This window comes from Lithobates pipiens, unplaced genomic scaffold (genome assembly GCF_037356315.1).
Source record: "Lithobates pipiens isolate NorthernLeopardFrog02 unplaced genomic scaffold, aLitPip1_a1.2 Scaffold_18, whole genome shotgun sequence".
Classification (NCBI taxonomy): Eukaryota; Metazoa; Chordata; class Amphibia; order Anura; family Ranidae; genus Lithobates; species Lithobates pipiens.
In genome coordinates this window covers 315,476,394-315,503,579 of record NW_027507758.1, presented here as the reverse complement: position 1 = coordinate 315,503,579, position 27,186 = coordinate 315,476,394, and the positions used below count along the sequence as shown (strand labels likewise).

The 27,186-nt window shown below is 38.4% G+C and overlaps 1 protein-coding gene and 1 non-coding gene across 10 annotated transcripts in view; both read right to left on the bottom strand.

Annotated features, from left to right (window-relative positions):
* EPHA7 (EPH receptor A7) overlaps positions 1-26,681 on the bottom strand; it is a 276,731-nt gene extending 250,050 nt beyond the window's left edge. For 7 of the 9 annotated variants that reach the window (XM_077487229.1, XM_077487233.1, XM_077487234.1 and 4 more), the window contains exons 1-3: positions 26,305-26,681; positions 21,733-21,797; positions 18,494-19,163 (exon numbers count right to left, since the gene is read on the bottom strand). In XM_077487229.1, coding sequence (XP_077343355.1) covers positions 18,494-19,163; positions 21,733-21,797; positions 26,305-26,398 — 829 coding nt within the window. In that variant the 5' untranslated portion in view covers positions 26,399-26,681. The remainder of the gene's footprint in view (positions 1-18,493; positions 19,164-21,732; positions 21,798-26,304) is intronic. The other 2 variants (XM_077487236.1, XM_077487237.1) reach the window with 1 other exon arrangement.
* LOC143990982 (U1 spliceosomal RNA) lies at positions 22,012-22,175 on the bottom strand. The gene has a single exon (XR_013277457.1). It is a non-coding gene; the product is annotated as a U1 spliceosomal RNA (small nuclear RNA).
* Positions 26,682-27,186: the final 505 nt, after the last annotated feature.

Below are 27,186 nucleotides of genomic sequence, written 5' to 3'. Positions count from 1 at the left end.
ACACCTAATCAAACTGCTAAGTGCTTCTGTAGTCACTAATGGTTCCTCCAGTCATTATTAATTGCAGATAGGTGCAAATCCATGTTTTCTAACTCAGAGTGGAGCTTTTATGAACGTCTGCATAAATATACTGCATATATTCTGCAACTGTACTATTTTAACCAAAGCCTATAGCTTTTATAAGTAAAAGCAGACCTTGCTTAGTGGCTTTGCCTAGTCTGAGATGATGTTGTGAGCCTGTTGCAGGTTTGCAATAGCATTTCCTTAGATCCCTTTCACATAGACGGACCGATCGAGTCCCCCTGTCAGTTTTTCAGGTGGACCCAATCAGACGCTCCAGTCTACTCTATGAAGCGGGTCAGTGGGTGTCCGTTGACACCCACTGACATCCGATCCTATCTGCTAAAAACAGACAGATGGGGATCCCCATTCATATGGAGGATCGGATTGGATGGCAGTTGGGTGTAAATGGACAAGCGATCCATTTACATCCGACCGCTTATAGAGGACAGGGCTGTGTCTGCTCTGCATAAGTGGAGCGGACACAGACCAGCCATCTACCTGCTCAGCGGGGATCAGCGGACAGACTCCAATGAGGCCCGCTCTGTGTGTAGTCTCTTCTCCTTCAGTGACCAAACTGCAAAAAATTGTTACAAGGTTAAAGGGTGCAGCAGGAGCTCATCTATTTCAGACATTTGTGAACTCAGCCAAGAATTGTACTGTCTCCAGAAAACATGACTGAGCCATCTCTGAGCTGACATCAAAGTCCAGAAAGTGATCCTAGATCAGTAATGGCGAACCTTGGCACCCCAGATGTTTTGAAACTACATTTCCCATGATGCTCATGCAACTCTGCAGTGTAGTCAAGCAGCATGGGAAATGTAGTTCCACAACACCTGGGATACCAAGATTCACCATCACTGCTCTAGGTGATGCCTGCACAAAGATGGTACCATCCCTTAAAATAAATAATAAAAAATAACAGCAGGAGGCATTTTCAGGTGGAGTACAGTACAGTACCTTATTGAGTTCACATGCACACAAAAAAAATACATATCTGATGCTACCTCCACTTTAAATTAAGAATATGTATGGCAGCAGCAAAAGTTTTCTGCAGCCGTGCACTTGGCCTAACTAAAAAGTCAAGTCATGTTTCTGCAATGCCTGTAAAACATACTGTAATTGTAATTAATCAGGTCTGCAGCTGTTGCAAAAGGCCTTCTCAATATGAAATAATGCATTTTTAACTAAAAACTACCAAATATAATTAGGTTGTCTCCATTTCCCCAGCACGTCAGCCAACCTAACAGGCTGTACAGCAAAAATACACAGCTGTCCACATTCTCCAGACATACCAGAGGAAAAAAAGTTAATGCTAGATTTCTCAGCCAATGTAATTTTGTGTGCTTCAGGTTTGGTGGTCCATGTAAATGACCAAGATGCTTATCTCCTCGCTACAGCTCCCATAGGGAAATATCAGTGTAATCTGAAGACCCATCACACATCCGGACACCTGATTATCAACAGCAGTCTATTTCTGATGACATTTGACATGTCCAATAATCACTGTTTTCTTTTAAATGTGATTATTCATTCAGGAGTCTTTATTTATGACCATAAAAGCTTAATGCCGCATACACACAACCGGACTTTTTGACAGACTAGGTCCGACGGTCTTCCCGACGGACTTTCGGTGAAGTTCCGATGGTCTTTCCGCCGGACTTGGCCACACACAAGCACACCAAAATCTGATGGATTAGATTGTGATGGCGTACGACCGGACTAGAATAAGGAAGTTCATAGCCAGTAGCCAATAGCTGCCCTAGCGTCGGTTTTCATCCGTCGGACTAGCATACAGATGAATGAATTTTTCGACCGGACTCGAGTCCGTCGGAAAGATTTGAAACATAAATCTAAAGTCCTTCTGATTTTTAGACAGCAAAGGTCCGATAAAGCTCACACACGATAGGTCCGCCGGACCTAGTCCGATGAAAAGTTTGGTCATGTGTGCGCAGCATTAGAAATCGCCAGCTATCTCATCTTTCCGAAAGCAAGGATCCACAACAGACTTCACGCTATAAATGCAATATGAAAGCTTTGATATATTCAAATTGTCAATATATGCCTATTTAAGTATACTTTCCTTCCAAACCAATATTAAATGTGTTTTTTAAAAATACTAACCATAAAACAAACATGCAAACAAACAAGTTAATAAGGACTTCACATGAAATCAATCCAGTTCTACCGTTTCACTTTCCATGGTCCTTTGATGGGTTAATCATACTGACACAAACTTTCAGCTACAGTTCAGAACAATTTACCCTATTGTGTGCACCTATCAGGTTATACCTTCACAGCAGCCCTCTGTTTTTGAGGATAAAAAGAACGAAACTAGATCTTCTGCTTTTCCTTCTTTGCTGTGCTGAATGATTAAATCAAAGTACAATTTGGTTAAAGCTCATCATTACATAGCTGATGCTTTTTGACAATTTGATTGAAAGAAGTATTTCCAAAAGCTGTAATGTTCATCTATGTGTTTAATAAGAAGCAATGAAAATGACCCAAACATCGCTGATCAAGCAACATAATGTCCACATTTATGTACAGTCAATGTATTCTGGTAATAGAATATTTCAAAACATGAATCAAATTGATCTCAACAGCTTGCTGGGTCTAGTTAGTTATCCAATCAAAGAGATTCATGCATTTATAAAAGAAAGCTAGTGCTGAATCTATTGGCAATCAAAATCCCAACGTTAGAAAATAAGAAACTTAACAAGCGTTTAGTTGGTATCACTTGCTATTTGTTCCTTTGCACCAGGTCTCACAAAATACATTTTTCCTTCAATATAAACTTTTTCATGCTGCAGGAAACAGATATCTGAAAATTTTGGAGTACATACATATTAAGTTTCCTCAATGTGCATATTGTGCAGCACTGAATGTCCCTCTGATTACAGGCAGAGGAAAGGAGTGGTAATGCTAGCTTCTTGAGGCAACATTAGTTAGTTACATAAGAGGACAACTAATGTAAAGGCAGATTTAGACTAGATGTGAAAAACAGGCCTGGCATATAAAGTACACTAGACCAAGAATAAAGTCTGAAAAACTGGTGGAAGAGTAATTTATGCACTGGAACCACTGCACTCTCAGTACTTTTTTAGTGGCCTAACTTCTGACCTATCCAGTGGAATTTCCTAAAACAGGTATTAGTTGCTAGCTGAATTTAGGTTTGATTTCTTTCTAACTTATTGAGTTTTAATGTATTTATTTTACACTTTATGGATTAACAACACTCTCTGTTGCGGAAACAATTCCGCTGTGAGCTGCAGTGTCTGGGACGGGGAGCCTGTGAAGCACAGAAGAAGGTGGAGCTGGCTCAGGGAGGGCAGGTAAAGGAAGGTTCTTGTTTACTTTATGAGGCTTTTTATGCATCACAAAGTAACTGGATGCATCACAAAGTAACTGGATCTGCTACTTGTTTAAACTATCATACGCAAACCTTTAGTTGTACTTCAGTGTATATTATTACTTGCTGTTCAAAATAACTTGAGATCCAACATCGTTACCACACTTATACAGGTTACTTTCAGGAAGAAGACAATTAACCTAGCAGTATGTTTTTGGCTTGTGTGAGGAAATTAGCGAAGCCCATGTAAGCATGGCAAGAACATTAAAACAGTGCAAACAGTATGAAATCTAACCTCTTTGGCATCATTCTGCATTTGGTATTTAAAAACGATAGTCCATAGTCAGCTGATAGCCCAGCCAATGTCTGACTTACAGTGTTGTTTTCATGTATAATGTGAAAATATTATACATATACATAGGTAAAGCCATTTTTGCAATTACACTACATAGACTGCTCCACTCTAATGCCCCATACACACGGTCGGAAATTCAGACGGAAAAAGTCAGATCGGATTATGCTGTCGGAAAATACGATCGTGTGTGGGCTCTATCAGAGTTTTTCCGTCTGAAAAAGTTTGAGAGCTGGATCTAAAAAAAATTCCGACAACAAAATCCAATCTGACTTTTTCCGAATGTGTGCAGAGAATTCCGACACACAAAGTGCCACACATGCTCAGAAAAAAATTAGATACGAAAGCTATTGGCTACTGGCCTCTACATAGTCCCGTCGTACGTTTTGTATGTCACCTCTTTCCGAATGATTGGATTTTTCGACAACTTTGTGCGACCTTGTGTATGCAACACAAGTTTCGGCCAAAATCCGTTGGAAAAATCCTGACGGATTTTGTGGTTGGAATGTCCTACCATCTGTATGGAGCAATAGTGCAACTTCATCGATCTGCTCTGAAGTACTAAAAATTATACATTCACGGTTTGGCTTATTTTAGCACCAAACTAAAGTCACTATACTTATGTCCAAAATCTGTGAGGTGTCCCTAAGTGGTGCTGGCATCTTCTCCCTCAGTGCCGGTCTTCAGGCCTCTTTAATGACCAGTGTGGGATGACATACCTCTCTTGCTCATGCACAGGAGTCAGTCATACACCAGCACATAATGACCATGCCGCTAATGTAAGCTGAGCTGCACCTGCACAGCTCAGTTTAAAAGCCACACAGTGATGTGAGCAGGCAGATAGGTGTATTTTATTGCAGAAGAGACACCGCATGTCTTCTCTGCAATAAATAGCGTGGCTGATCCCAACTTTTAGGAAAATGCCTTGAGTTCTGCCTTAGTTGGCCGTAGATGGATAGAAATCTGGCTGGTTTAGCATAGACCAGCCAAATTTTGATCCATGTGTGACCGATCACACTTGACAGAGGTTGATCTAATGATTGACTTCTGTTGGAATTTTTTTTTCACAGAGTACCTCTATCTACTTTTTATGTTTGGATGGAGGAATCTTGTTGTTTTTTTCATTCAGCAGTGGTTCAGCTTGATGTGATTTACTGTCTGATAACTGAAATTATTTGAAATGCACCTCATGGCTGCTGCTTTACTGTCTAATAAACAAACAGCCACTAGATGGAGAATGTGCACATCTGTATATTAAATATAGTCAAAACCACAGCTAGACAATTTCTGGTCACCACATAGGAACAGAAAAAAAACATTCTGACGATAGGGCTATTATAAGCTAATGCTGGTGGGGAGGTGGGCACTGGTGTGAAGTGGGTTGGTGTGCCAAGTGATTCAGTGTAAGCATGCAAGGGAGCAGCACCAACAGTCCTCTATTAAGCATGTGTTCCCAGCAGTTTTCGACAATGTGACACATCCAATAACATATATATACATGCACACATTATGTGACAGTGATGTCTGCTCCTTTCATCATCCTCCTTGCCCCTGACTCTCCTCCCAGTGATGTCTCTCTATAGACCTGAGTTTTTAAAGGAGGTCCTAGTTCTGGGTGAATTTAGTCCATGCCTGGTCATAAAAAATTTAGTAGCAATCAAGTGAACATGTGAAAGCTGTGTACTTGTCATTACACAATAATATTGCTTGCACTTACCCCTTTTCAAGGACTATGTCAGCAGAATGAAACAATAAAAAGTCAAATCCATGATATAAAGTTCTCTTATTAATACAATTGTAGCTTCCTCTCCTCCCTAAATGGTACAATGTGAATATAAAGCTACATTCTAGACAGATGTATAAGGCACAAATGATTCATGAATACATCATTAAATGTATTTTTAAAACCAATCAGTGTAAGTACCCAAGTTTGGCCTGCAGTCCCTGGAATGTAAGAGGATGCTGTAGTAAGAAGGAGCCAATCAGTTTATGTGCAGACAAGAATAAAGCAGATAGGGAATAAAAAGCAGCATAAAAGAGAGGCGGGCTCATTACGGCACTGCTTCTCCTTTTACTGTCCAGTCATAGGCTGGAGGTGGGTCGAAAATGACCTCTGCTCAAAGGAAGTGGGTTGAATGATGCTGGCTAACAGCCTGAGGACATCTAGCAGCAGGAAAAAAAAGAAATAGGAGATACAATAATTACAAGAAAATAGGGAGAAATTCCCAGAATTATAGGCTAGCTTTTAGAGATCAACAATACCAGATATACTGACGAAACTGTTGTGGAATTCAAAGGAAAAAAATAGAAATACACCAGAATGTGATTATGAATAATCTAAAATATTACTCCTATAAGCCAAGCTTAAGGTAAAACTATAGGCAAAAACTGTTTTTCCCCATTTTGGATAGAGTAAGGGAGGGTTATAACCCCTTTCAGTTTATTTTTTGACATCTGTGTCCCATGGGAGATTTACCTTCACTTCCTGTCCCATAGCCAAAGCAGGAAGTGAGAGATAATTCACGCAAATTAGGGGATTTCCTTGGGGAACCCAGGTCACCAGAACTAGTGACCCCATTTGAATATTTCAATTTTATTACTTTTCTAGGTACAACCCAAAATTTGAGGTTTTCTTTAATTTCACTTTCAATGCTAATGGACAACTAGAGAGGGTGAATCTCAATACCAAGGGCAAATACAACAATAAAAACCTCATTCTCATTCATCTCCATGCTGTCCAAACCTAAAAAAAATCGTTGCCTTTAGGCTTCATGTATACTAGCCTACACTGGCAGCTCCTAAACTTGAATTTAGGAGCTTTTGGCGCTTTTGGCTCCTAAATTGAACTCCATAAAAGTCTATGTGTGAATGTACAAATAGGCTTTTAGCAGAGTTTAGGAACTGCCATTGTTATGTGAGCTTCAACCTCCCTCTCCTGAACATGTAAGAATCGCGTTTTGACTGTCGGCTCTGGGAAAACACAAACGTGGCAAAAGCATGCCTCAGTAAATGCAGGCGAGTGTAAACAAAGCCTTAGTTATACTTTTATTAGGCCATTTCTGTTCTTTAGTGTTATGCATGATGTCTCCTTCAAACCTTTCAATTTTGTCTTTGGCCAAACCAAATATAATTGCTAAATTTAAGATGAAATCATTGCCATCTCTTGCTCCAAGAGCTCCAACTTGGCCCCAACTGTACTCTTTGTCCTTTTCGCCCTCTCTGCCCTCTTCAATCTTTTTGCAAGGGTAAGTATTCTTAACAAAACTGTAACTAGAGCAGCTGCAATCACCCCAAGATAACTGCAGTGTAGGACTGCAGCATCTAACAACCTGTATTTTTTAACCAGGCTTCAGTAAAACCGATTTTCTTTCCTATTAGTACTGCACACCTTTATTATTTATTATTTTAATATAATTTTGTGTAAAAAGATGACCTTAGGCAGTTAAAACATGGGCTAATGGACATTTTAATGAACTTTATTGACATCTGTACTTTTAACCATCAAGCACAATATTAACTTGTAAATACAATAATTTGTGATATGATGCAGCTACCATTTTTTCTCCATTTGGCAGTTCTGATGTGCACCCACTTAAGGTCAGATAAATGCCTCCTTTGGAAAACAAAGTTATAGGTTTCATTGCTAGAACCTCAGTAAAGGTATCTTTAGGCACAAGAAGGGCTGATATTCAGAGAATTTTAGCTCAGAAAAAGTGAGTATTGAGTATGCAAACAAAGGGTTACATTTTTAAAGTTTTAAAATGATGGAAATCCTATCATATCTCTTTCTTAGGTAGGATTACGGCAATAAAAATGACTATACTTCCAAAAATATTATATTTATTTAGAGCAATCCTCCCTAGAATACATAAAATCTATGTAACTAACTTCCAAAAAGAAAGTAACAAATTCATTTGAGTCAATACACACCCTTGGTTCGCTAAAACAGTTTATATACCTCACAATACAAAGGCGGATTCGGCCTCCCAGACTTCTGGCTATACTATTTAGTAAAACGTCTGTCCCAAATAGCCCAAATGGCACATTGCTAATTCAAAGATCCCCTGGGTCCAATTTGAAAATAACTTTATATACCCTAACTCTCTATCGAGTATACCAGTGTTTCTCAACTCCAGTCCTCAAGCCGCCCCAACAGTTCATGTTTTGAGGCTTTCCATTATTTTGCACAGGTGATTTGATCAGTTTTACTGCATTAGTAATTACCACAGCCGTTTCATATGAGGGAATTCCTGAAAACATGACCTGTTGGGGCGCCTTGAGGACTGGAGTTGAGAAACACTGGAGTATACTATGGTCTACAAATATCCCACAAATAAGGTTTTGTAGATTTAACCCACTCAGTTAGTGCTTCGTTCTTTACTATGGAGACTATATAAAAAGACAAATACAATCAGACCTCAAATCCCCCCCCCCTCCCCCCAAGCTATCTCTTTAGAAGACCCAAAATTCCCTCCAGTTCTCTATGGACTGGATAATTACTCCTGGTGGATCAATATTAATTTAACGCTCATATATAAATTCATTGAAAATTACAATTTCTCCTAAATTCTGTCCAAAAAGATAAATCGTATACCAAACAGTGAACATCATAGGTATCTACAAATTAGACAATTTTATAATACTTACTATAATACGACAGACACAGTCTCCACATTTTATGAAAAGATATGCCTAAAAAACCCAAGAGGAAGAAGCCTAATTTCAGAAATATACTAAAACTTAGTGAATTTTGACTCACAAGATAAACTCTCCTACATGCAAATATGGGAAATGGAATGCAACATCTCTTTCTCTACTGAGGAATGGAGTGATAGCATTATAAACTTCCGCAAATGCACAAGATCACTCACAGTAAGATAAGAACGGCCATTAAACTATTTACAAGATGGTACTATACCCCTAATAAATTTCATGCCATTTTTCCATCAACTCCATCAACTTGTTTTAGAGGATGTCCATCCTCAAGCTCCTTTTCCCACATTTTTTGGGGATTGCGATAAAATTTCACATATCTGGCGTCAACTAGAAAACTTTGCTTCAGCTATTTCTGACACACGTATTAATCTTTCCCTACCTAACTGCTTATTATTTACAGCTATTCCTGGCATTTCCATACCACACATGAGACATATCCATAAGATAAGCATAGCGATTCACTAGTTAATTGCTTTTCATTGGAAGTCATCTTTATTCCCTATCAATCAATTGAAAGTAAAATTTAATTCAATTTGTCTCATGGAAAGAATTGTTCATACATTATATAACACTACACATTTCTACAACAAAAAATGGGATCCATGGTTCAAACACTCTGAAATTCTCTTTCAACCCCTAAATAACTGAACTTATATTTCGGTAATACCTATGGAAGAATTTAAATACTCATTCATCATAATGATAATATATTTTCAAATATAAAAAAATTAATGTACCATATTCAAATGTATTTAATTTCATGTATCTTTATTTTATCGGTGTCCCCTTCTTTTACAACCAATACTTGTGTATTCAGGCTAACAGAATAATTATTATAAAAATGATCTTATTACATGTTTACAATAGTGTATCTGAACAATTCTTTTTTATATGTAATATATTCTTGTACCACCAATTTTTCCACTAAATAAAAAAGTTTGTAAACAAAAAAAAACAAAGGGTTAAGCTTTCATAAGGGAGGGTTAGTGTTAGGGTTTGGGGATGGTGAGTATGAGGGGGCATAAGGGTAGGACATAGGGCAGGGTACAATAGGGCTCTATTCTGAAAACTACAAGCATTGATTTTCATTTGCTAAGTGTTAAAGTGATGTTTAGAAATAGCTGCTGCAAAATCACTTTACATATTCTGTTACAGGTTATGGGGCTGCTGACGTATACACTTACAGGAAATAATTCCCTTGAAGCATTTAGACAGGGTATACCCCCTGAGTTTCATGATGCCATGTACTCACCTTCCAATCTAATCCAATGCCTCTGATTAGTTGTTTAGATAAAAAAAAGTGGGGGGCCCAAACGGTAAAACTCAAGCTCAACATGTATGTGATGAGTTTATTGACCATGCAGGAGGATGAGTACATAACATTATATATGAATTGAGGCACCTATTTGTTTAAAACTTAATATATGCCAGATTCTTTCATAGGCAATGATATATGTAGCAACTATTTCTAAAGAGGTGTGAAAGTTGACTACAAAAAAAGGAATTCAGAACAATAAAAGGCAGCAAAAATAACAAAATTACATTACAAAAGCTTTGTATTTAAAAGCATAGCATACTATTGTGAGAGGTGGTTAAGAATGAAGTAACTGTTTTATATGCTTGCTGTGTTTTCTTTATAATTTTACAGATTTTTACATTCTTCCCCAGTAGCCATCTGTAATTACTGGGCTGTGTATACCACAAACCTGCTGAACAAGTTTGGAGACAAACCTAAATGGACTTATTTACTAAAGTGTGAATGTCAAACTGTGTTTATATCAAATATCCAGCTACATGCGGGGGGTCATATTTTTTTTATTTCTTTGCACATAGTTGACTTTTAACCACTTCGATACCCTCCTATACCACCGTGAAGCCGAGAGCGTAATATGACGCCCGCCCAGGATGGGAGATCCCATCTGCGGACATCATGACTATGGGCGGGTAGTGAAGTGGTTAAAGTGAACAAATGCCTATTTTGGTTCTTTTCACTTCCCAGGTAAATGAGGCCAAGACAGTCTACAGTGTTTAATCAGTTGGAGTAGACTGGTGAATTTGCAGTGTAAAGACAAAGCAGTAAAGAAAAGTCACATGGAACAAACAAATATTGCTGTCTTCATTCAAATACAGAATTACATTCATGGTTTAAAAAAATTGCTAATACATATCAACCACTTGATCGGCTAATGGTTCTGTGCCATTTAAAAAAAATGGGATTCAGCGGCTCTGGCAGGTCCATATGTGAGTACAATCTGTGATAGCTGACATCCAACACTAAGCCTAGGAACTGAAATTACCAGCTCCTGGGCTTCTGATGTTTCCACAGATCGCTCCATAAACGCACACTTTAGAAGTGAACATAAGCAATATAAAGTTGATTTCCTATAGGCAAATAGACTTTCCAAGTGCAGCTGCTCCAGAGCTTAGTAAATGAGCTAAGCCTCTATTTTACAAAGAATACCCAATCACATGCAAGAAAATAAAAAAAATAAACCATTTGCTTGCACATGATTGCACTTGCAAAAGTGCAGTCTATTTGTCTTTAGTAAATCAACCCCTATGCTTCTGCAAAGAGTTTGTATCAGAAATCTAGAAGCATCACAATACACTGCAATTCTTGTCAGCATTGAGGCTCGGGCAGAGCTGCTGCTGCTCTGTTCTTCCTCTCTCCAGCAATAGCTCACTGCTATAGTGATCTATTGCTGGCTGATTGCAGTCAGAAACAAATAACTATTAGAATAAATCTGCTTCTGCACAACTACATGGAAGGGGGTGGGGGCAGTCTGGATCTGGTCAGTGGAAAAAAAAAGGTGAAATGGAAAGATGTAGAAAAAAAAAAAAAGATGCAAACATATTAGGAAAATAAAAATACATATTAAACCCAGGTCACAATAATAATGTTGGATAATCTAAACTGCATGCTCACGTAAGTAACTGCAATGTCATTTGAATTTTTAGTGACTACAAACCAGTGAAAATTTAGCTGTCATGCAAATTTGTGCCATTGTCAACCTGACTTAATTCTATCTTATTGTTATGCTAACAATTTACACAAACTCAATTTACAAAAACTGTTTTTCCCATCGCAATGTAGCGTTGAAAGGGGAATAATGCTTTCCTAAAGTAAAATGCGTATACTCACTTTGAGCTTTGTCATTCCATTACACTACATAAAAGTCACACTAATGTGATATCTGTGACTTTAATCAGCAGAATTTGGTGGATATATTTTGAGGTGAATATATGTTGATGTGTAAATTCTTTAACCACTTGCCGACCGGCTCACGCCGATATACTTCGGCAGAATGGCACCGCTGCGCCAACCGCCATACCTGTACGGCGGCTCATTTAAGGGCCGTAGGAGGCATGTGATGCACAGCAGGGGACCCGATACGTGTGGCCGGCGGGAACAATTGCCACCGGCCAGAGCCAGAATGGGGATATGTGTGTGTAAATATCGTGTGTGTGCGATTAAAATCGCTGATCACCGCCATTACTAGTAAAAAATAATAATAATAAAAATGACATACATCTGTTCTCTATTTTGTAGATGCTATAACTTTTGCGCAAACCAATCAATATACACTTATTGCAATTTTTTTTACCAAAAATATGTAGAAGAATACATATCGGCTTAAACGGATGAAGAAATTTGCTTTTAAAAAAAAATAAAAAAGGGGGGGTTATTTATTATAGCAAAAGTAAAAAATATTGTTTTTTTTTTCTAAATTGTCTGTCTTTTTTGTTTATAGCGCAAAAAATAAAAAACGCAGAGGTGATCACATACCACCAAAATAAAGCTCTATTTGTGGGGTAAAAAAGAACATCAATTTTATTTGGGTACAACGTTGCTCAACTGCGCAATTTTCATTTAAATCGACGCAGTGCCGTATCGCAAAAAATAGCCCGGTCGGGAAGAGGGTAAATCCTTCCGGGACTGAAGTGGTTGAGTGTTGTGTTGGGGAAAAAATTATGGGAAAATACATTTTTTCTAATTCTTTTACTAATATTACTATTTATTATTAATAAAAACTAAATTTTTTACCAAAGCAAATCACATCTGCAAAATAAATTATGTAAAATACATTAAGGTACACTACAAAGCCTAAAATGTATAATGTGCAGGACCAAAACACTACCAAAACAAAAAAAATGCTTTGAGACTCAAGGGAATGTAAGAAGAAAATGGCTTAAGAATGCAGTTGGTTAAAGTGTATGTAAACTCAAATCACTGAAATCTAAGATACTTGTTTTCAAGCCAAGTGTTTTGTAAAATACTTGGTTTTACCCACTTTACCTACTTTGTTGCCCCTCACTGCTGATTTCCTAACTCCTTTTGCAGTCTCTTTCTGTCTATATGCATGCAAGCTAGCAAAGGCTGCATGGAATTCCTCAGGACAGGTTTCTTAATGGTGGCAGTGGTAAACCATGTCTGCATAATGAGTATTGAAATGGCAGCTTGGAAGCCCATTTAACAGGGTGACAACATGGGTGCACAACCTGGAAACAAGTGTCAATGTTGTCACCCTATAACAGGAAGCATCTGAACAAGGATCTGCATGGTAAGGTCCTTAAGTATCATTTTATGATTGTTGCAGATTTATAAAGGATTGGATTTCAGTTGCCGAGTTTAAATCTACTTTAGAATTTTTCTATATTTCATGTATATTCATGCATATTCAAAGAGAAGCTTACCTGAGTCCATATAAATGAAAACACCCCTACATTTATTTTTGCAAGCCATCCTAGGAAATACTAGAAAGCAGGAACTGACTAAAGCAACGTGATCATGCATTATTAACACTTAAGGCCAATTGATTCCTGCATTTTACTTCTTTGTGGTGATGTGTATAAATTGCATACATAGCTGCAGGCCTTGATAAAACTAAATCTAGAGGGGAAACCTGTTTTCCCAAGTGAAACTATGAGCAAAACAGCCAAATTAATTAAACTAATCGCAAATAATATAGTGACACTAGTACACAAAATGAGTGTGTTCTGTGAGCGCTAGATAATGTACCAAATGTCCAAACACTGCAGGGATTTAGTAAAAGCCCTGCATCTATTTTAGCTTGCTGATGCATTAGCCATCAATCAATGGAAGTAAGAAAGGAAATACGATTTCAGCATAGTGAACTCCAATTCATCCACTTTACTATACACGATATCCATACCTGGTTGCTCTCAGGATTTCAAACTGAGAATTACGTTTTTTCTTTTTTTAACAGCTCAGAGTGCAGTATTTATTCTCTAACACTCGTGATTACTAGTTCAGCTTATTACAGTGCAGTATTTTAAGACATTTTTACTGATTGTCTCTCTACAACCTTCAAAGGGTTTTACGTCTAATAATATCGGTTTTATTATAAAGCTGTTTTTCAATGCTTTAATGTTAGCATGATAACATTTCTGATCACACTTTCCAAAAATGATAACCCATTATTTTTTTAACTAGAAAGAGATCTTCTTCAACTGGGGTTGATAATACTCCTACGTCAAAAAAAGGGTTGCTGGAAGGTAGGTCATGGGGTCATCGCATAAATAATAGAAAATAAACTTGAATTAAATCTCCGAAAAAGACTGTGGGCTACACAGAATCCAAATCTGATGTCTTTAATTATTTAGGAATTGCAGGTTGAAGTAGAGAAACTGGGACAGCATGATTGCAATGTAAAAAAGAAAGATGTTTCTCCTGCTATTAAAGGGCACTTGGTAGCCATCATAGTAACCTTTTAATCACAAAGTCTTGAAAACCGGTAAGAAAAGTACTACATAAGGATACAATTGCAAAGTATTTCTTTGTATGCTTAATATGATGAGAGCTACACCGCTGAATATAAGACGCTTAGAGACACTGAACATATCATTAGCCTGTAAAGACATCAGTAGATTTCTGGGTTTTGAGAGGTAGCACAAAGTCAGCGCAATTACCAGCTAATCATTTGATAGTTATGCTGTTTATTTCATTTTTTTCTATCAATGACTTATCCCCTTGTCTGATTAATAAGATAAACCGTGATAACATTTCAGGTGATTTTCTGCTTATATAAAGTAGAGTAAATCTACTGCCCGATATTTGTAGACATCATTGTGCTGAATGCAAAGTTAGGCTGCAATAAAATATTTGTCTTAAAAAAAAAAAACCTAGAAGGGGACTGAGTTCCTGCAATAAGAAGCAAAGGTAAGCTGAACAGATAACATTACTGAAAGGAAGAGGGCAGTAAAAGTACACTGATCTGGGGGATCAATGATCAAATGCATTGGCAATTAAAGCACGCTATCATAGCTATGGGGAATTCATGGTTAGGCTGCCAGAAGGCAAAATGAGGCACAGTACAGAGAGAATCTTATGTATGCTTCTCGTGCAAAGCATTTTCTCTGCAGTTGCTTGGGACCAAAGCCAAGAAAGGGAATTATTGTAACAAACAAACACAGTGCAACACTCAAGAATAAATGACAGCAGGAGCATATAGTCAACATCTTGCTGAAATTAAGTGCCCAGCTCAAGTAAACTTGTTTGATTCATTTGTTTTACACAGTTCAAGAACTGCTATGCCCTTTGTCTCTCTACAAAGGAACTACTGCTGGCTAACAATGGTAAGATTTAGCATAACATGTCCAGGAGAATTAAATTGTAAATCATAAAAAAGAAAAACCACAAAAGGTGAGAAAAAAAGCTTGTTTGCTCATTTTGTGATCTGACCTAGGGCCTTAAGAGTCCTGCTATAAGCACAAAAATGAAGTGTATCTAAATGGGCTGCCATGGGTTTAATACTGTTATAAGCTTAGACATATTGCCATAGGAAATGCTAGAGATGCCTGGCCAAAGGAGAACCTATTTTTTTTCTATCTAGGTTACCCTTACAACTTTAAAAAACAACTTTCAATTTTCTCTACTAAAAGTGTTAAAGTGGATTGTGCTCGGCTGCTGGAGCATCTGATCAAATCCACCGAAATCCACCAGTGTCTGGCAATTACAGATGAAACCTTATTAAAGAAAGTAATTTTAGCTTCCCGAGGATTATAAAATTGCAGTTAGCATCTACAGAAGTAGTCCATGTAATGAAAAAGTACTCTGCCTGAATGCAGTGTTCACTGAGTTATATGCTTAATTTGTTTTACCTTTAAAATATCTAATATATATATATATATATATATATATATATATATATATATATATATATATATATATATTTTTTTTTTTGGCAGAGAACTAATCTGCAAATGTTGGCATTTATCCTATCATTAGCTGAAAGTTGTTTAACAATTGATATTTAAAATAGCTGAGGTACTTGAATCCCAGAGATAAAAAGCACAAGGATGCTGATTTTAATAGGGAGGGTTTACATAATAAAATTGATAAAGTAGAGTTCTGGGAGTTGCTAGTAGAGGTGCAACTGAGTTCACACAGTCCTGGTTTTATGTGACAATCAACCAATAGGCATCATCTGTGTACTATATTATTCTGTAGCAGCTAACAACAAAGGGGATGACTTGCTCAAGGCTAATAGGCTGTTCCCTTTTAAGGTAAATTTCACTGCGCATGGGAATTTTCACTTAGTTTAGTGAATGTGGTGAAAATTCACTTTTTAAGAATACTAGACATGCAAAGAAAAAAAAATAATAAAGTGAAAATGGTGGCTACCATAGTCAGAAACATTGGGTCAAAGCGGGGCAAGAACCTGAGGGAGGTCAGGATCCATCTGTGCCGGAGAGTCAGGGGGTCAGAGACTTTATCGGACAGAACTATGTGGAGCTGAAAAAAGGCTAATCCAAATGTTCCTGTATTAATTAAAGAATGCTCAGAGGTTCAGCCTAAGCTATGGGCAAGATATGAATTTGGAAAGGAGGGCGAGTGTCTCTCCTAATAATCTAAAGGCTGAACAAGTAGCCAAAGCCTTTGAGTCTGTTGCAAACAGCAAACCATAATGAATCCCATGTAACCATACCAATAGGTACATTTTGCCTTGATGGACTGTACAAGATGGTAAAGAAACTTTGCATTTTGGACTGTATTATAACAATCACATCACAGAAATCAAACTGCATTAAAGCATATTTAACTTTATTAGAAAAATAAACACTTCTTGAACAAATGACAATATTAAAAAAAAAATATTGAAAAATATAAAATAATTTTTGCTTGCACATGATTGGATGATGGAATTCAACAGAGCTGTACCTTATTTACAAAGCTAATGGGAAATTCCTTGACATAGTGAATAATTCCCTGCACACTGAAAATCCTATTTGACTTTACTAAATCAAAATCAGGGTATACTAGAAAGGGCAATTGCTGGTTAATTGGTAAAACGCACCATCATACATAAGCTGGCCATACATTGTCTTATTAAAATTCTTTAAGACTTAACTTCAACTACGTAGTACAAGGGCCTGTCTGATTGTATACAAATTGAAAGTGTTTATAGGTTTAACCTCTTATTATATGTTTTTTATTAAATCTACAGGAAAATTGTATAAGAAAATTTTATAATGTATGGCCAGCCTAACTTAAACCTATTTATGCTGTAGACTTTAGAGGCATGTGGTGAATAGTATTTTCTGAAAATTAACACTATATGTTGCCCTGATATATCATATAAGGTACATAAATATATCAGTAGGTATATGTAGTAGGTTTAGTAGATTTCTGTTAACATAATTAGACATGTACACCTTTGAAGAATATGTGTACACAGGATAAAGATGTACTCTATGAGCATTTGTTGTGATTCCCTATGATTTTGATACACTGGAATTCTATGCAATCTTTTAAAAAAGGTTGCCCAATACTATCTATGTTTCTTATACTAGCACTAGTAGTTCCTATTTTGAAATAGGGAAATCAAAGGCTTGCACTTAGGACGATCAATGGTGTTAGTTTCTGAGGTTTCATCTGATTAGATATTGAACATTGATTAGGTCAACATTTATGTCAATGTTGATTACAATTAAGATAAATGTGAAATATTAGGAAACCTGATTTTATCTACTGGTCTGGATAACAAGAAAATTAAGCATTTGGGCATTTTGCCATTTCTGTCATATGAAAATTACCCATTGAAACAAAACCTAACATTTTGGTAAGATTAGATCACAAGCACAGAGGCTAATTTACTAAAGCAGGAATATATTCATCAATTTAGAGGATCTGTGTTCATTTGCAACACCAAAACAGATAATGGCAAAACTAATCTATCTGGGCACACAAACCCTGGAGGATGTGCACACTGTGGCTTTAGGGGATTTTAAGACACTTTAACATTTAAAGGAAACCTATACTTAGGGAAGCCCGAAGGCTGCCATTGCAGACCTCCTTATAAGAACTCTAGTTGCCTGGTTATACCTGGCTTCAATACTTTCTGAGCAACTGACTAGGAACAAGTAACAGACATCACAGTTGGAACTCCTAAACTGCATACTTGTGGCAGGTTAAGTACTCAGAAAATATTAAAGCTACTGAGTCAACTTGATGGCCATACAAGCATTTTCTGGAGAAAGTGTTAGCAATGGCAATTTATATATTTCTCTGCGCAGGTTACATTTAAAAGAACATTCCCTTGTGGTGAAATTTGGAAATATTTTCACATATTATTGACAGTATAAAATACATATACAAATTTAAAACAGCCTCTACAATGTACTGCAACAAGTCAATAAAAGAATTAAAAATGTTTGGGCAAGTTTGGGTTACCAGAAATGTATTTTTTCAAGCTGACAAGCTCAGAGGTTGCCTTTTGTAGATCTCATAAGTCCCACTGCTTTTAAGAATAGAGAACTGACTAAGGAGAAACTGATTCGTAGCACTCAAGTCTACTGTTTTTTTGTGAGTCAATACTCACTGTTTTTACCAAACTTCAGTTACATTAATGAGTGAAGGGGGTTTACTAAAGTACAAATAATATAATCTACCTAGATAACCACATTTAATTGCTATTTTATAAAAGAAGGAATCATGGGCAACAATTTATAAGGTAATATGATACCAAATATATTACAAAATTGTTACTTACGTTCACATGTATCCCCTTTCTGTTGATATCCTGCTTTGCAGATACACTTTCCAATGGGAACCAGCCATTCACCTTCAGCGCTGCAGTGCATCTTTGGAGAATTTTCTGCCTCTTCCTCTGCATTGCTGACACAAGTCCCTCTTACTTCAACCAAGGAGGAGAATTCAGAGCCAGTAACAGTGTCAGGGAAGATGGCCAAATTCTCAATAATGGTCCAACACTTTTTATAGTACACTTTTACTGAAACCAGGGCAATGCAGGCTCCTACGTCCTGAAATGCCAGGTAAAATCCCTTTTTTGAGAGAGGCCCAATTTCCCGCACCTCTGTGTTAAGTTTCATTTTTCGCTCACCAAGGTCTCCTTGGGTAAAACTTTCATCTGCAGCAATAGTGTCTATTTTCACATATTGATTTTCTCTCATGTTTCTGCCAGTATCGTAATCTGTTTCGTAATAATACAAGTTAAACGTTTCCTTGCAGGTTCCCAGTACACCAGGAAGACTATTACAATCCCTTAATGTGAACTTTAACTCAACAAAAATCCTTTGTGCATTGGCTTTTGAAATCCAGTTAGTCCGCAGCCAGTTGTTCTGGTTGGGTTCCAGGACCTGACATACCTGATAAGTTCTAATTGGTGTGTAATTTTCATCCAATCCACTGATTTCTTCCCACTGAAAATAGATGAAACTAATATCAGCAAATGTAACAAAGGCACTATTATTTCCCAACATTCCAGGATAAAACTTACATCCATAATATACAAATAAGTGCATATCCTTTATCAAAAAGCGGTGAATTAACCTTGGCACAAAACACAGCGTAAACTAGTTTTCCTTTTGTTATAAGTAGCCTCCAATTGGTGGACATATGAAATATTGGACTTTGAGCGATCGATATATATAGTGGGTCGATTTCAGACAGTAGGTCAGAAATTTCAGATAGCGGGTCGTTTTGAAAGACTTACAATCTGTTTATATGCTCGCCAATTCGTAACATCATTATAATAATGAATTCATGCAAGTTGTGAATACAGTACTGAAATTTGTTTTTGGACACATTTTTAGCACCCAACGACACAGTTTATAGACATCAGAGACAATAATACAATGTACCAAATGAATGTTCTGCTTTATGTTATTGTCACACCTTACACAACATGCCATTTTTATGTTACATATGGGCTTATCCAAAAAAGAATTGGGCGCAATCTTGGAGTAGCAAATGGAAGCCAATCAGATTTGATTTTATCATCTCAGACCACGAAAATAAGAATTGTTTGGTTGAGCTTCTGCACTTTGCATTACCTTATTTAGTCCCAATTTCTATTTCTGTAGAAAAGATATTGCAGGATGAAAAATGGCTTACTAAATTTGACATTACTACAAATACAAAGTGGCATTTTGTATATTGCGTGTTTGTATATTGCCGATTTACTAGACTGATATCCACCGTAGGGATGTATTTCATGATAATGGCTTTAATGTGGAAGTTATTGACTTTCTGTAGCAAATTACTGCAATAATGCCACGAGTGCACAATGCCATACACATCTTTTATTCTGAAGGATATAGAATTTTTTTTCTTTTTAAGTGAACAAAATAACATAATGACAAAATCTGGTACATTTAGCCAAGGAAAAACATGTTTTGTAGCATTAAAGGCAATACCGCAAAAGAAGTTTCTATTCAAAAAATCAGTAACAATTATAACTCTAAGCAATATTGTGCAAGATTCCTCTTGTCTTTTGTCCTTATTTTTTGGTAGATAATATTAATGTGTTATAATTGCAAGCATGGTGCTTCTCATTTTTTTTACCTTTTTTTTGTTATATAAGCTCAGGGAACACTTTATAATTGCATGCCATAATGCCCAAGGTAAAAATTGTCTCTTATCTTGGTTATTTATTATACATTTGAGAGCCCTTTAAAAATATTACAAAGTTATAAAAGTTGTAAAGAGTTATAAAAATTCTTAGCACACTAAAAATACTAAATTATAATGACTGAATATCTATCAATACATGAAACAAAAAAAATAAAAAATAAAAAAAGTAGCAAAATAAAACACTGATATTTGTTTTTCATTATTGTTGAAAATATTTTTTTCACCACAAGATTAGGAATACGAGAAGTGATTGCTTCTCTTGACACCTCCTGCAACTATTTTTGTGATATCAAACTTTTTTTTTATTCTTACATATCTTATATACTATGGTGTATGGCATTTGCAGAGCGTTTTTCAATCAGATACTGTTGCTGCCTGTTGTAAGTTAGTCTAGTACTAGACATAGCGTATTTCCACTGTGTGAAAAATAAATCATGTATGAATTTTGAGCAGGGCTGTGAATATATAAACCTTTCCTTTATTTACAGCATTTTGCTCAACAAAAGTCTACAATGGGACCATACAGGGCCTAAAGCCCCAGAAGTGTGCTGATGACTCAGAATTTCCATTGCAATCAGATCAAACTATAGTAAATCCAGGAAATCTGCTAATTACTTAGAACTTCATCCTACAGTCAGAGGACATTACATACATGCTTTTGAATGCATTCATAGTACATCCATAGTCATGCTATTATTGTAAGCTTAACTACAAATTTAAATATGACTGAATCTACAACATTGACAGCCCATATTTTCATTCACGTTATTTGAGTAAATAAGGAGAAAAGTCCACAATTGAATTAAAATTAACAGCTATGAGTAGCTATAGGCAGACAGGAAGTTAGAAGAAAGTGAAATTCGAAGACATAAAGAAAAAAATATTGCAAAGTTACTTTCTTTTCCCCTGTGTTGTGTTCTATCGGGCACGCTAAGCTGTTTTTTAGATGACGGTGCCTGATACGTAATCCTCGGTCTACTGATAATTATTTCATGTCCAGCTACTTAAGCACATTATTACAAGGTGTAGACCCCAGCAAAACCCTGCTATTATGCGAGGACCACACTTGACACATCTTTGACATGCAAAATCAATACAAATGTAGGCAAATTTGTACATACAGTTTTAGAATAAACCTGCTCAGAACATTTTTTTTCTTTCCCTTTTCAATAAAGGGCTTTATTATGCCGAAGTCTGTCTTGTTTCTGTAGTCTCTAAAAAGTCTCTAAAAGCTAAATCCCCTGTCTTTATGTTTCCAAAGCATTCTGAGGTTCCTAAGCCAATCTAGTATTTGCTTGGAACATGTGGAGCATGAAATTCAGCTTTCTTTCTGAATTGTTTGGTAAGAAGTCTTACCCCACTGGATGGAGAAGAGATCCATTCCAATTCTGTCTGTTGTGCTTTGGAATCCAGCAAAATAACTGCAAGAAAAATCATAACAATCGACATTAGATTTTTGAGCTCCTTTGTTTCTTTCCCAAATAAAACTAACAATAACAAATGTGTATACAGAGAAATAAAAGCATAGAAAAATGATCAAATTAAATAACACATGGGGAAACATTCTCTCTGAAAGCAATGCGTGATTCTTATTTTAGAGAACATTGGAAGCATTTTCCATAGCATGTCTGATATTAAAAAATATTGATTTTTATTCCCCCCCCCCACCACAGATTATGCAATCGAGTTTCCCGCATTAAGGGAAATCGCATGGGTCAGCACAGCCGAAGTGCAATGGGTGAGTCTCACCTTGGGAGAACAACCTTTGTGATCATGGTGTCTCCCTGCCAGGTAAGTACTGATTTTAACAGAAAGTTTAGCCAAACTAACCACCAAGTGTGCTTTTCTTTCAGGTGATACCTAGAAACTGGTCCAGGAGAATGGAATAGACTGGGCCTTTCAGCCCCACATACACAACTTATAACTAAAACTGTAATGTGGAATATCTATAAGTATTAAGGCATAACTTTCTGCATAATACATTAATAATAATAATACCGTAATTAACTGTGGGAAAATTCTATTTGATGTAAAACAGACAAAAGAATTTATAAGTGATATCCCAAACACAGATATTTCATAGTTCCCAATGGAAAAAAGTCAACATTGCTCTCTTTTAATAAATTATAAATTATTTTTATTAAATTCCAATGAACGGCCAAGTTGCTAACTGCTCATTTACGTAGCCGCAGTAGACTTTTTCTACTCCACAGTCTTCCTCTGCAGCTTTGAGGCAGCTAACGGATTGCTTTCTACTACTGTTTACCGAAAGCGCACTGCGATCCAGATATGCATTGCTATGATATGGAACCTCTACACTACATTGCTTTTGATGAGAATGCTAAGCCCTTGGCTAAACCCAGCACACAAGTCCTGAGCGCACCACATCAGTGAGATGTACTGTCCCTGCTACTGACACACGCCGATATCCTACTACATCTGGAAACATCCCTCTAACAAAACATGCCACACAGAGAGCTGAAGCACAGCCAGACCTTATCTGTGAAATTGAGGTTGACATTCTTTAAGATCACACTTTCACCTCCCTCGCATTCCATATTCCAACGCTCACTTCTTCTATGATGTAACGACAAATGAATTTAATCATCGCTAGCCTGTATATTATTGCACGAAAAAGGCCTAAAGACCTGAAATCATGATTGGGAATCAGTCAGTAAATGAGGTAATTAGGCACTGCCGAGGCTCTGGCACTGTACTAGGCTTAAAATAAACACCGTTTGGGGTCACACCTGCAATAAACCAACAAACACCGTTCATTTGTCTGGACACTATAGATCCTTAGGCACCTGTATACCCGCTTTTTTATTTTGGCTATTTAGGAACACTGTGGCGCCGGCAATTCCTCTTATTTTTCAACATGCACATGTGACGTTTTATAATAGCAAAAGGGCAGTGTTCTCTGCAATATTAAATAATACATTGGTGTTGGTTTGCTCTGATTTTTCATCTGCATGTAGGAGAATGAATAATAAGTGCGCATAATTAGCTTACATTAAAATTTCATATATTGTGCTATTCCACGGTAAAGTTGATGGACCTCGATTACCACTGCTTAGGCTGAGTATGTGTGGCAGTACTACCCCACAGCACAGATTTCTGCATCACTTACTGGGTGTAATGGTTCTACAATGAGACGTGTGGATTCAAGCAGAAGGAGAAGAAATAGATATGTTTTGCCTCCAAGCACTGGAGACTGATCTCGCTGCTCAAAATCCAAATTCCCAGGACTACCACTAGAAACCTGCTCCAGGATAGGCAGCAGTCTATCCTTATCTCATGTCGGATGAGCTTTTTGTGTCCTGTTTGGCTGGATCATTCACTGCTGACACTGAGCTGTGATCTGCATAATGCATTCACACCACTCTGGGGGCAATGTTCATTCTGCAATCAGCTCATACACCTAGACAGTGCTGCTTATGAAGTGCCCAAGTCCTACCGCATGATCGATCTACTGTGCTTTTATTGCTGTCTAACTCTGCTGAAAGTTTAATCGCTGTCCCCCCCACCCAACCGCACACATTCTCAGCACCGCAACACCACTTTATTCCCTTGAATATTTATATTGTATTTTCAAAAGTCACATCAAAACCTAATTTCTTCTTACATATCTACAAAGAAGAAATCTGACTGTATCACAGATAATTGGCTTTTATTAGAATGAGGCAAAGAGCAATGATGATGTGTAAAGGGTGGTCACCCAAAGCAACCAGCCACATTCACCAGCTTGTGGCTGTCAGATCAATGAAAGGTGATTGTTGATCAGCTGCTATGGCTTCCTCTTTGTCTTAGAAATAAGCCTCAGTGGGTTGCAGTAAGCTCCATCCTATGTCTAAGTTGAGTAATAGTAACTGACACAGACAGGGAGGACAAAACATTTTTGTAGACAGCACAGCTGCACAAGGGCCCTATGGGACTTAGAGGCCCTCTGGGGCTTGAGGGCCATTTATACAACATGTATTCCTGTCTGGGTGCTGTCAGGTAGCCCCGGTCAGCCACGTATGCCTAAATTTCCTTTTGATACCATTGAGGTGGTATTATTTATCAAGTAATTGCAAAGGCTGCCCGTTATCTTATCTATCTATTTACCTACCTACCTATCTTTCTATCTATCGGTCTATCTACCATCTATTTATTGTGGGCAGTAAATAAGTGTTCATACTTGGTCAGCAGTTGACTAAGGGGGGGGGGGGGGGGGGCACAAACATTATAGCCCTTTGGGGACTGTGCCCATCACTGGGTAGATATATAGATATACAGACAGCAGGCAGACAGATGTCTCATATACACAGTCACCTACATAGCCACAGACAGCCACTTATATGTATTTATGGAAACAAAGGCATATATTCTTCACCTGCCTTGAAAAGTGCTGATCTAGCACTGATATAATTGTGTATATTGTCCTGATAGATAGGACAAGGTGATAAGTGTAGAGAAGATGACACACAAAGTTTCGCTGTGTATACCATGCTGATCACTCTGCTCCTTCTATAGGCTCTGCCTGCCTGGAACTTTACCTCTCAGCAGACATCAGCCCTAGAATAAAGCCCTGGGATGTCACCTAGTATGAGCTCACCTCCTAGCTGGTACCACTCTGATAAACAGAATACCAGCAGTCACATCCAGAGCCCTGTGTCTGCTATGTGCACTCCACAAACAGCCCTGATCGAGTGTGCAAAAACCAGACTGCTCTGTGCTTTTCTTCTCATGCTGGCGCATCCCCAAGGGAAACACGATAAATAAAGATCATTGTGATTAGAACGGAACAACAGACTCCTTGGGGGACCGCCCTAAACATAGTCATTGCAATTTCTTGCCATGACGTGCAGACAGAGTTTGTCCACACTAAAATAGACTATTAACTCTGCATGTCCCTGTCACTTGGTGGGTTGCAGGCAGAAGAACTTTGACCTGTCCCCCTTACTGATCTCTGTCCCCCCCTCTCCCTCCCATATCTATTGCCCTACTCTGTGCACCCCTGATCTCTGCTGTCATATCTTGTACACCCCACCTCCCTCCAAGTAATCCCTACTGCCTCACCCCCCACCTCAACAGATACCTACTGCCTTTCCTTGCCTTCCACAAAGGAATCCCTACTACCTGACCTTGCCCCCCACACAGATCTCTACTGCCTACCCTATCCCCCTCCACTGATACTCTGTCTACCCTGTTACCATCCACTGATCTGTACTGTCTACCCTGTCCCCTTCCACTGATCTCTGCCTACCCTCCTCCCCAAATCAATCTGTACTGTCTACCCTGACCCCCCCAATGATCTCTACTACCTTACCTTGCCCCCCAACACTCATCTGTACTGCCTACCCTGCCCCCCCCAGTGATCTTTACTGCCCCTTACCCCCCCCCCCAGTAATCTGTACCGTCCCTTAACTTGTCTCCCCCCCAGTGATCTGTAGTGCCCCTTACATTGCCCCCCCCCCCATTGATCTGTACTGCTCCTTACTTTGTCCCCTCTATTGATCTGTACTGCCCCTTACCTTGTCCCCCTCAGTGATCTGTAGTGTCCCTTACCTTGCCCCCCCCCCCCCTATTGATCTGCGCTGCCCCTTATTTTACCCCCCTGTTGATCTGTACTGCCCCTTACCTTGTCACCCCAGTGATCTGTACTGCCCCTTACTTTGTCCCCCCAGTGATCTGTACTGCCCCTTACCTTGCCCCCCCCCCCACTGATCTACACTGCCCTTTACCTTGTCCCCCCAGTGATCTGTACTGCCCCTCACCTTGTCCCCCTACTGATCTGTACTGCCCCTTACCTTGTCCCCCCTATTGATCTGCACTGCCCCTTACCTTGTCCCCCCTATTGATCTGCACTGCCCCTTACCTTGTCCCCCCTATTGATCTGCACTGCCCCTTACCTTGTCCCTCCTATTGATCTGCACTGCCTCTTACCTTCCTTCGTTGTCTGTGCCTCCCCGATGTGTGCAAAAAGAGCGAGCCAGAAGCCTAATGTAATCCAAGCAAGGTGCCAGACACGAAGAATCATGGTGCATTCAGCGCTGGTGGCCAGGAGTTGCTAACAGTGATTGCAGAACTCTTGTGTATGTGCTTGAAGTTATTGCAGGGGTGTCGGGCGGACAGTGGTCATGTGCTGCCCGGGTAGTCTCTGGATTTGTCTCATGGGTTCTCTAGGAGTTGCAAGCAGTACACATCCATCCCTAGGAACTCGCTGTGCCTTGTGCAGCGCCTCCAACTGTGCGCCGCTGCTGAGTAGCAGCCTGCCAGCCTCTGACTGCAGCCCGGCCGATGCTTTCACACTCCAGTAATATCAATTAGGAGCCAAGGGGCGGGTACTCAGCTAGGGGAGCATGGAGAAGACGGACAGCCTCCCGCAGCCTATCACATCCCGGGAGTAGTCTGACTGGCAGCCAATAGCAGCGCGCACAGGGGCAGGAGTCTGGCGGCTTACCAGTTAGAGCGTGGCTCAGGATGGTCTACAGCTTGCTCAGCCTGGCGCTCTGAGCGCTGATACTGGAGGAGGAGGAGGAGGAGGCATCCCCGGCATCCCTTCACATGTGCAGGATCCTGTCTTCTCCATCAGGTCAGTACTGTCACCTTATGGCTCTTCACACTCATTTATACATAGTTCATCCTAATACACCACACTTTTCTAGCTTTCACTTCTTTTCTATAGTTATCATTTACAGAAGTATTCAACTATCAACGTTTTTAGTTGACGATGATAAAATAACACAAGGTGATAACATTAACAATAAATGAAATAATTAATAATAAATAACACAAGTAGATAAAATAATAAATAACACAAAATGA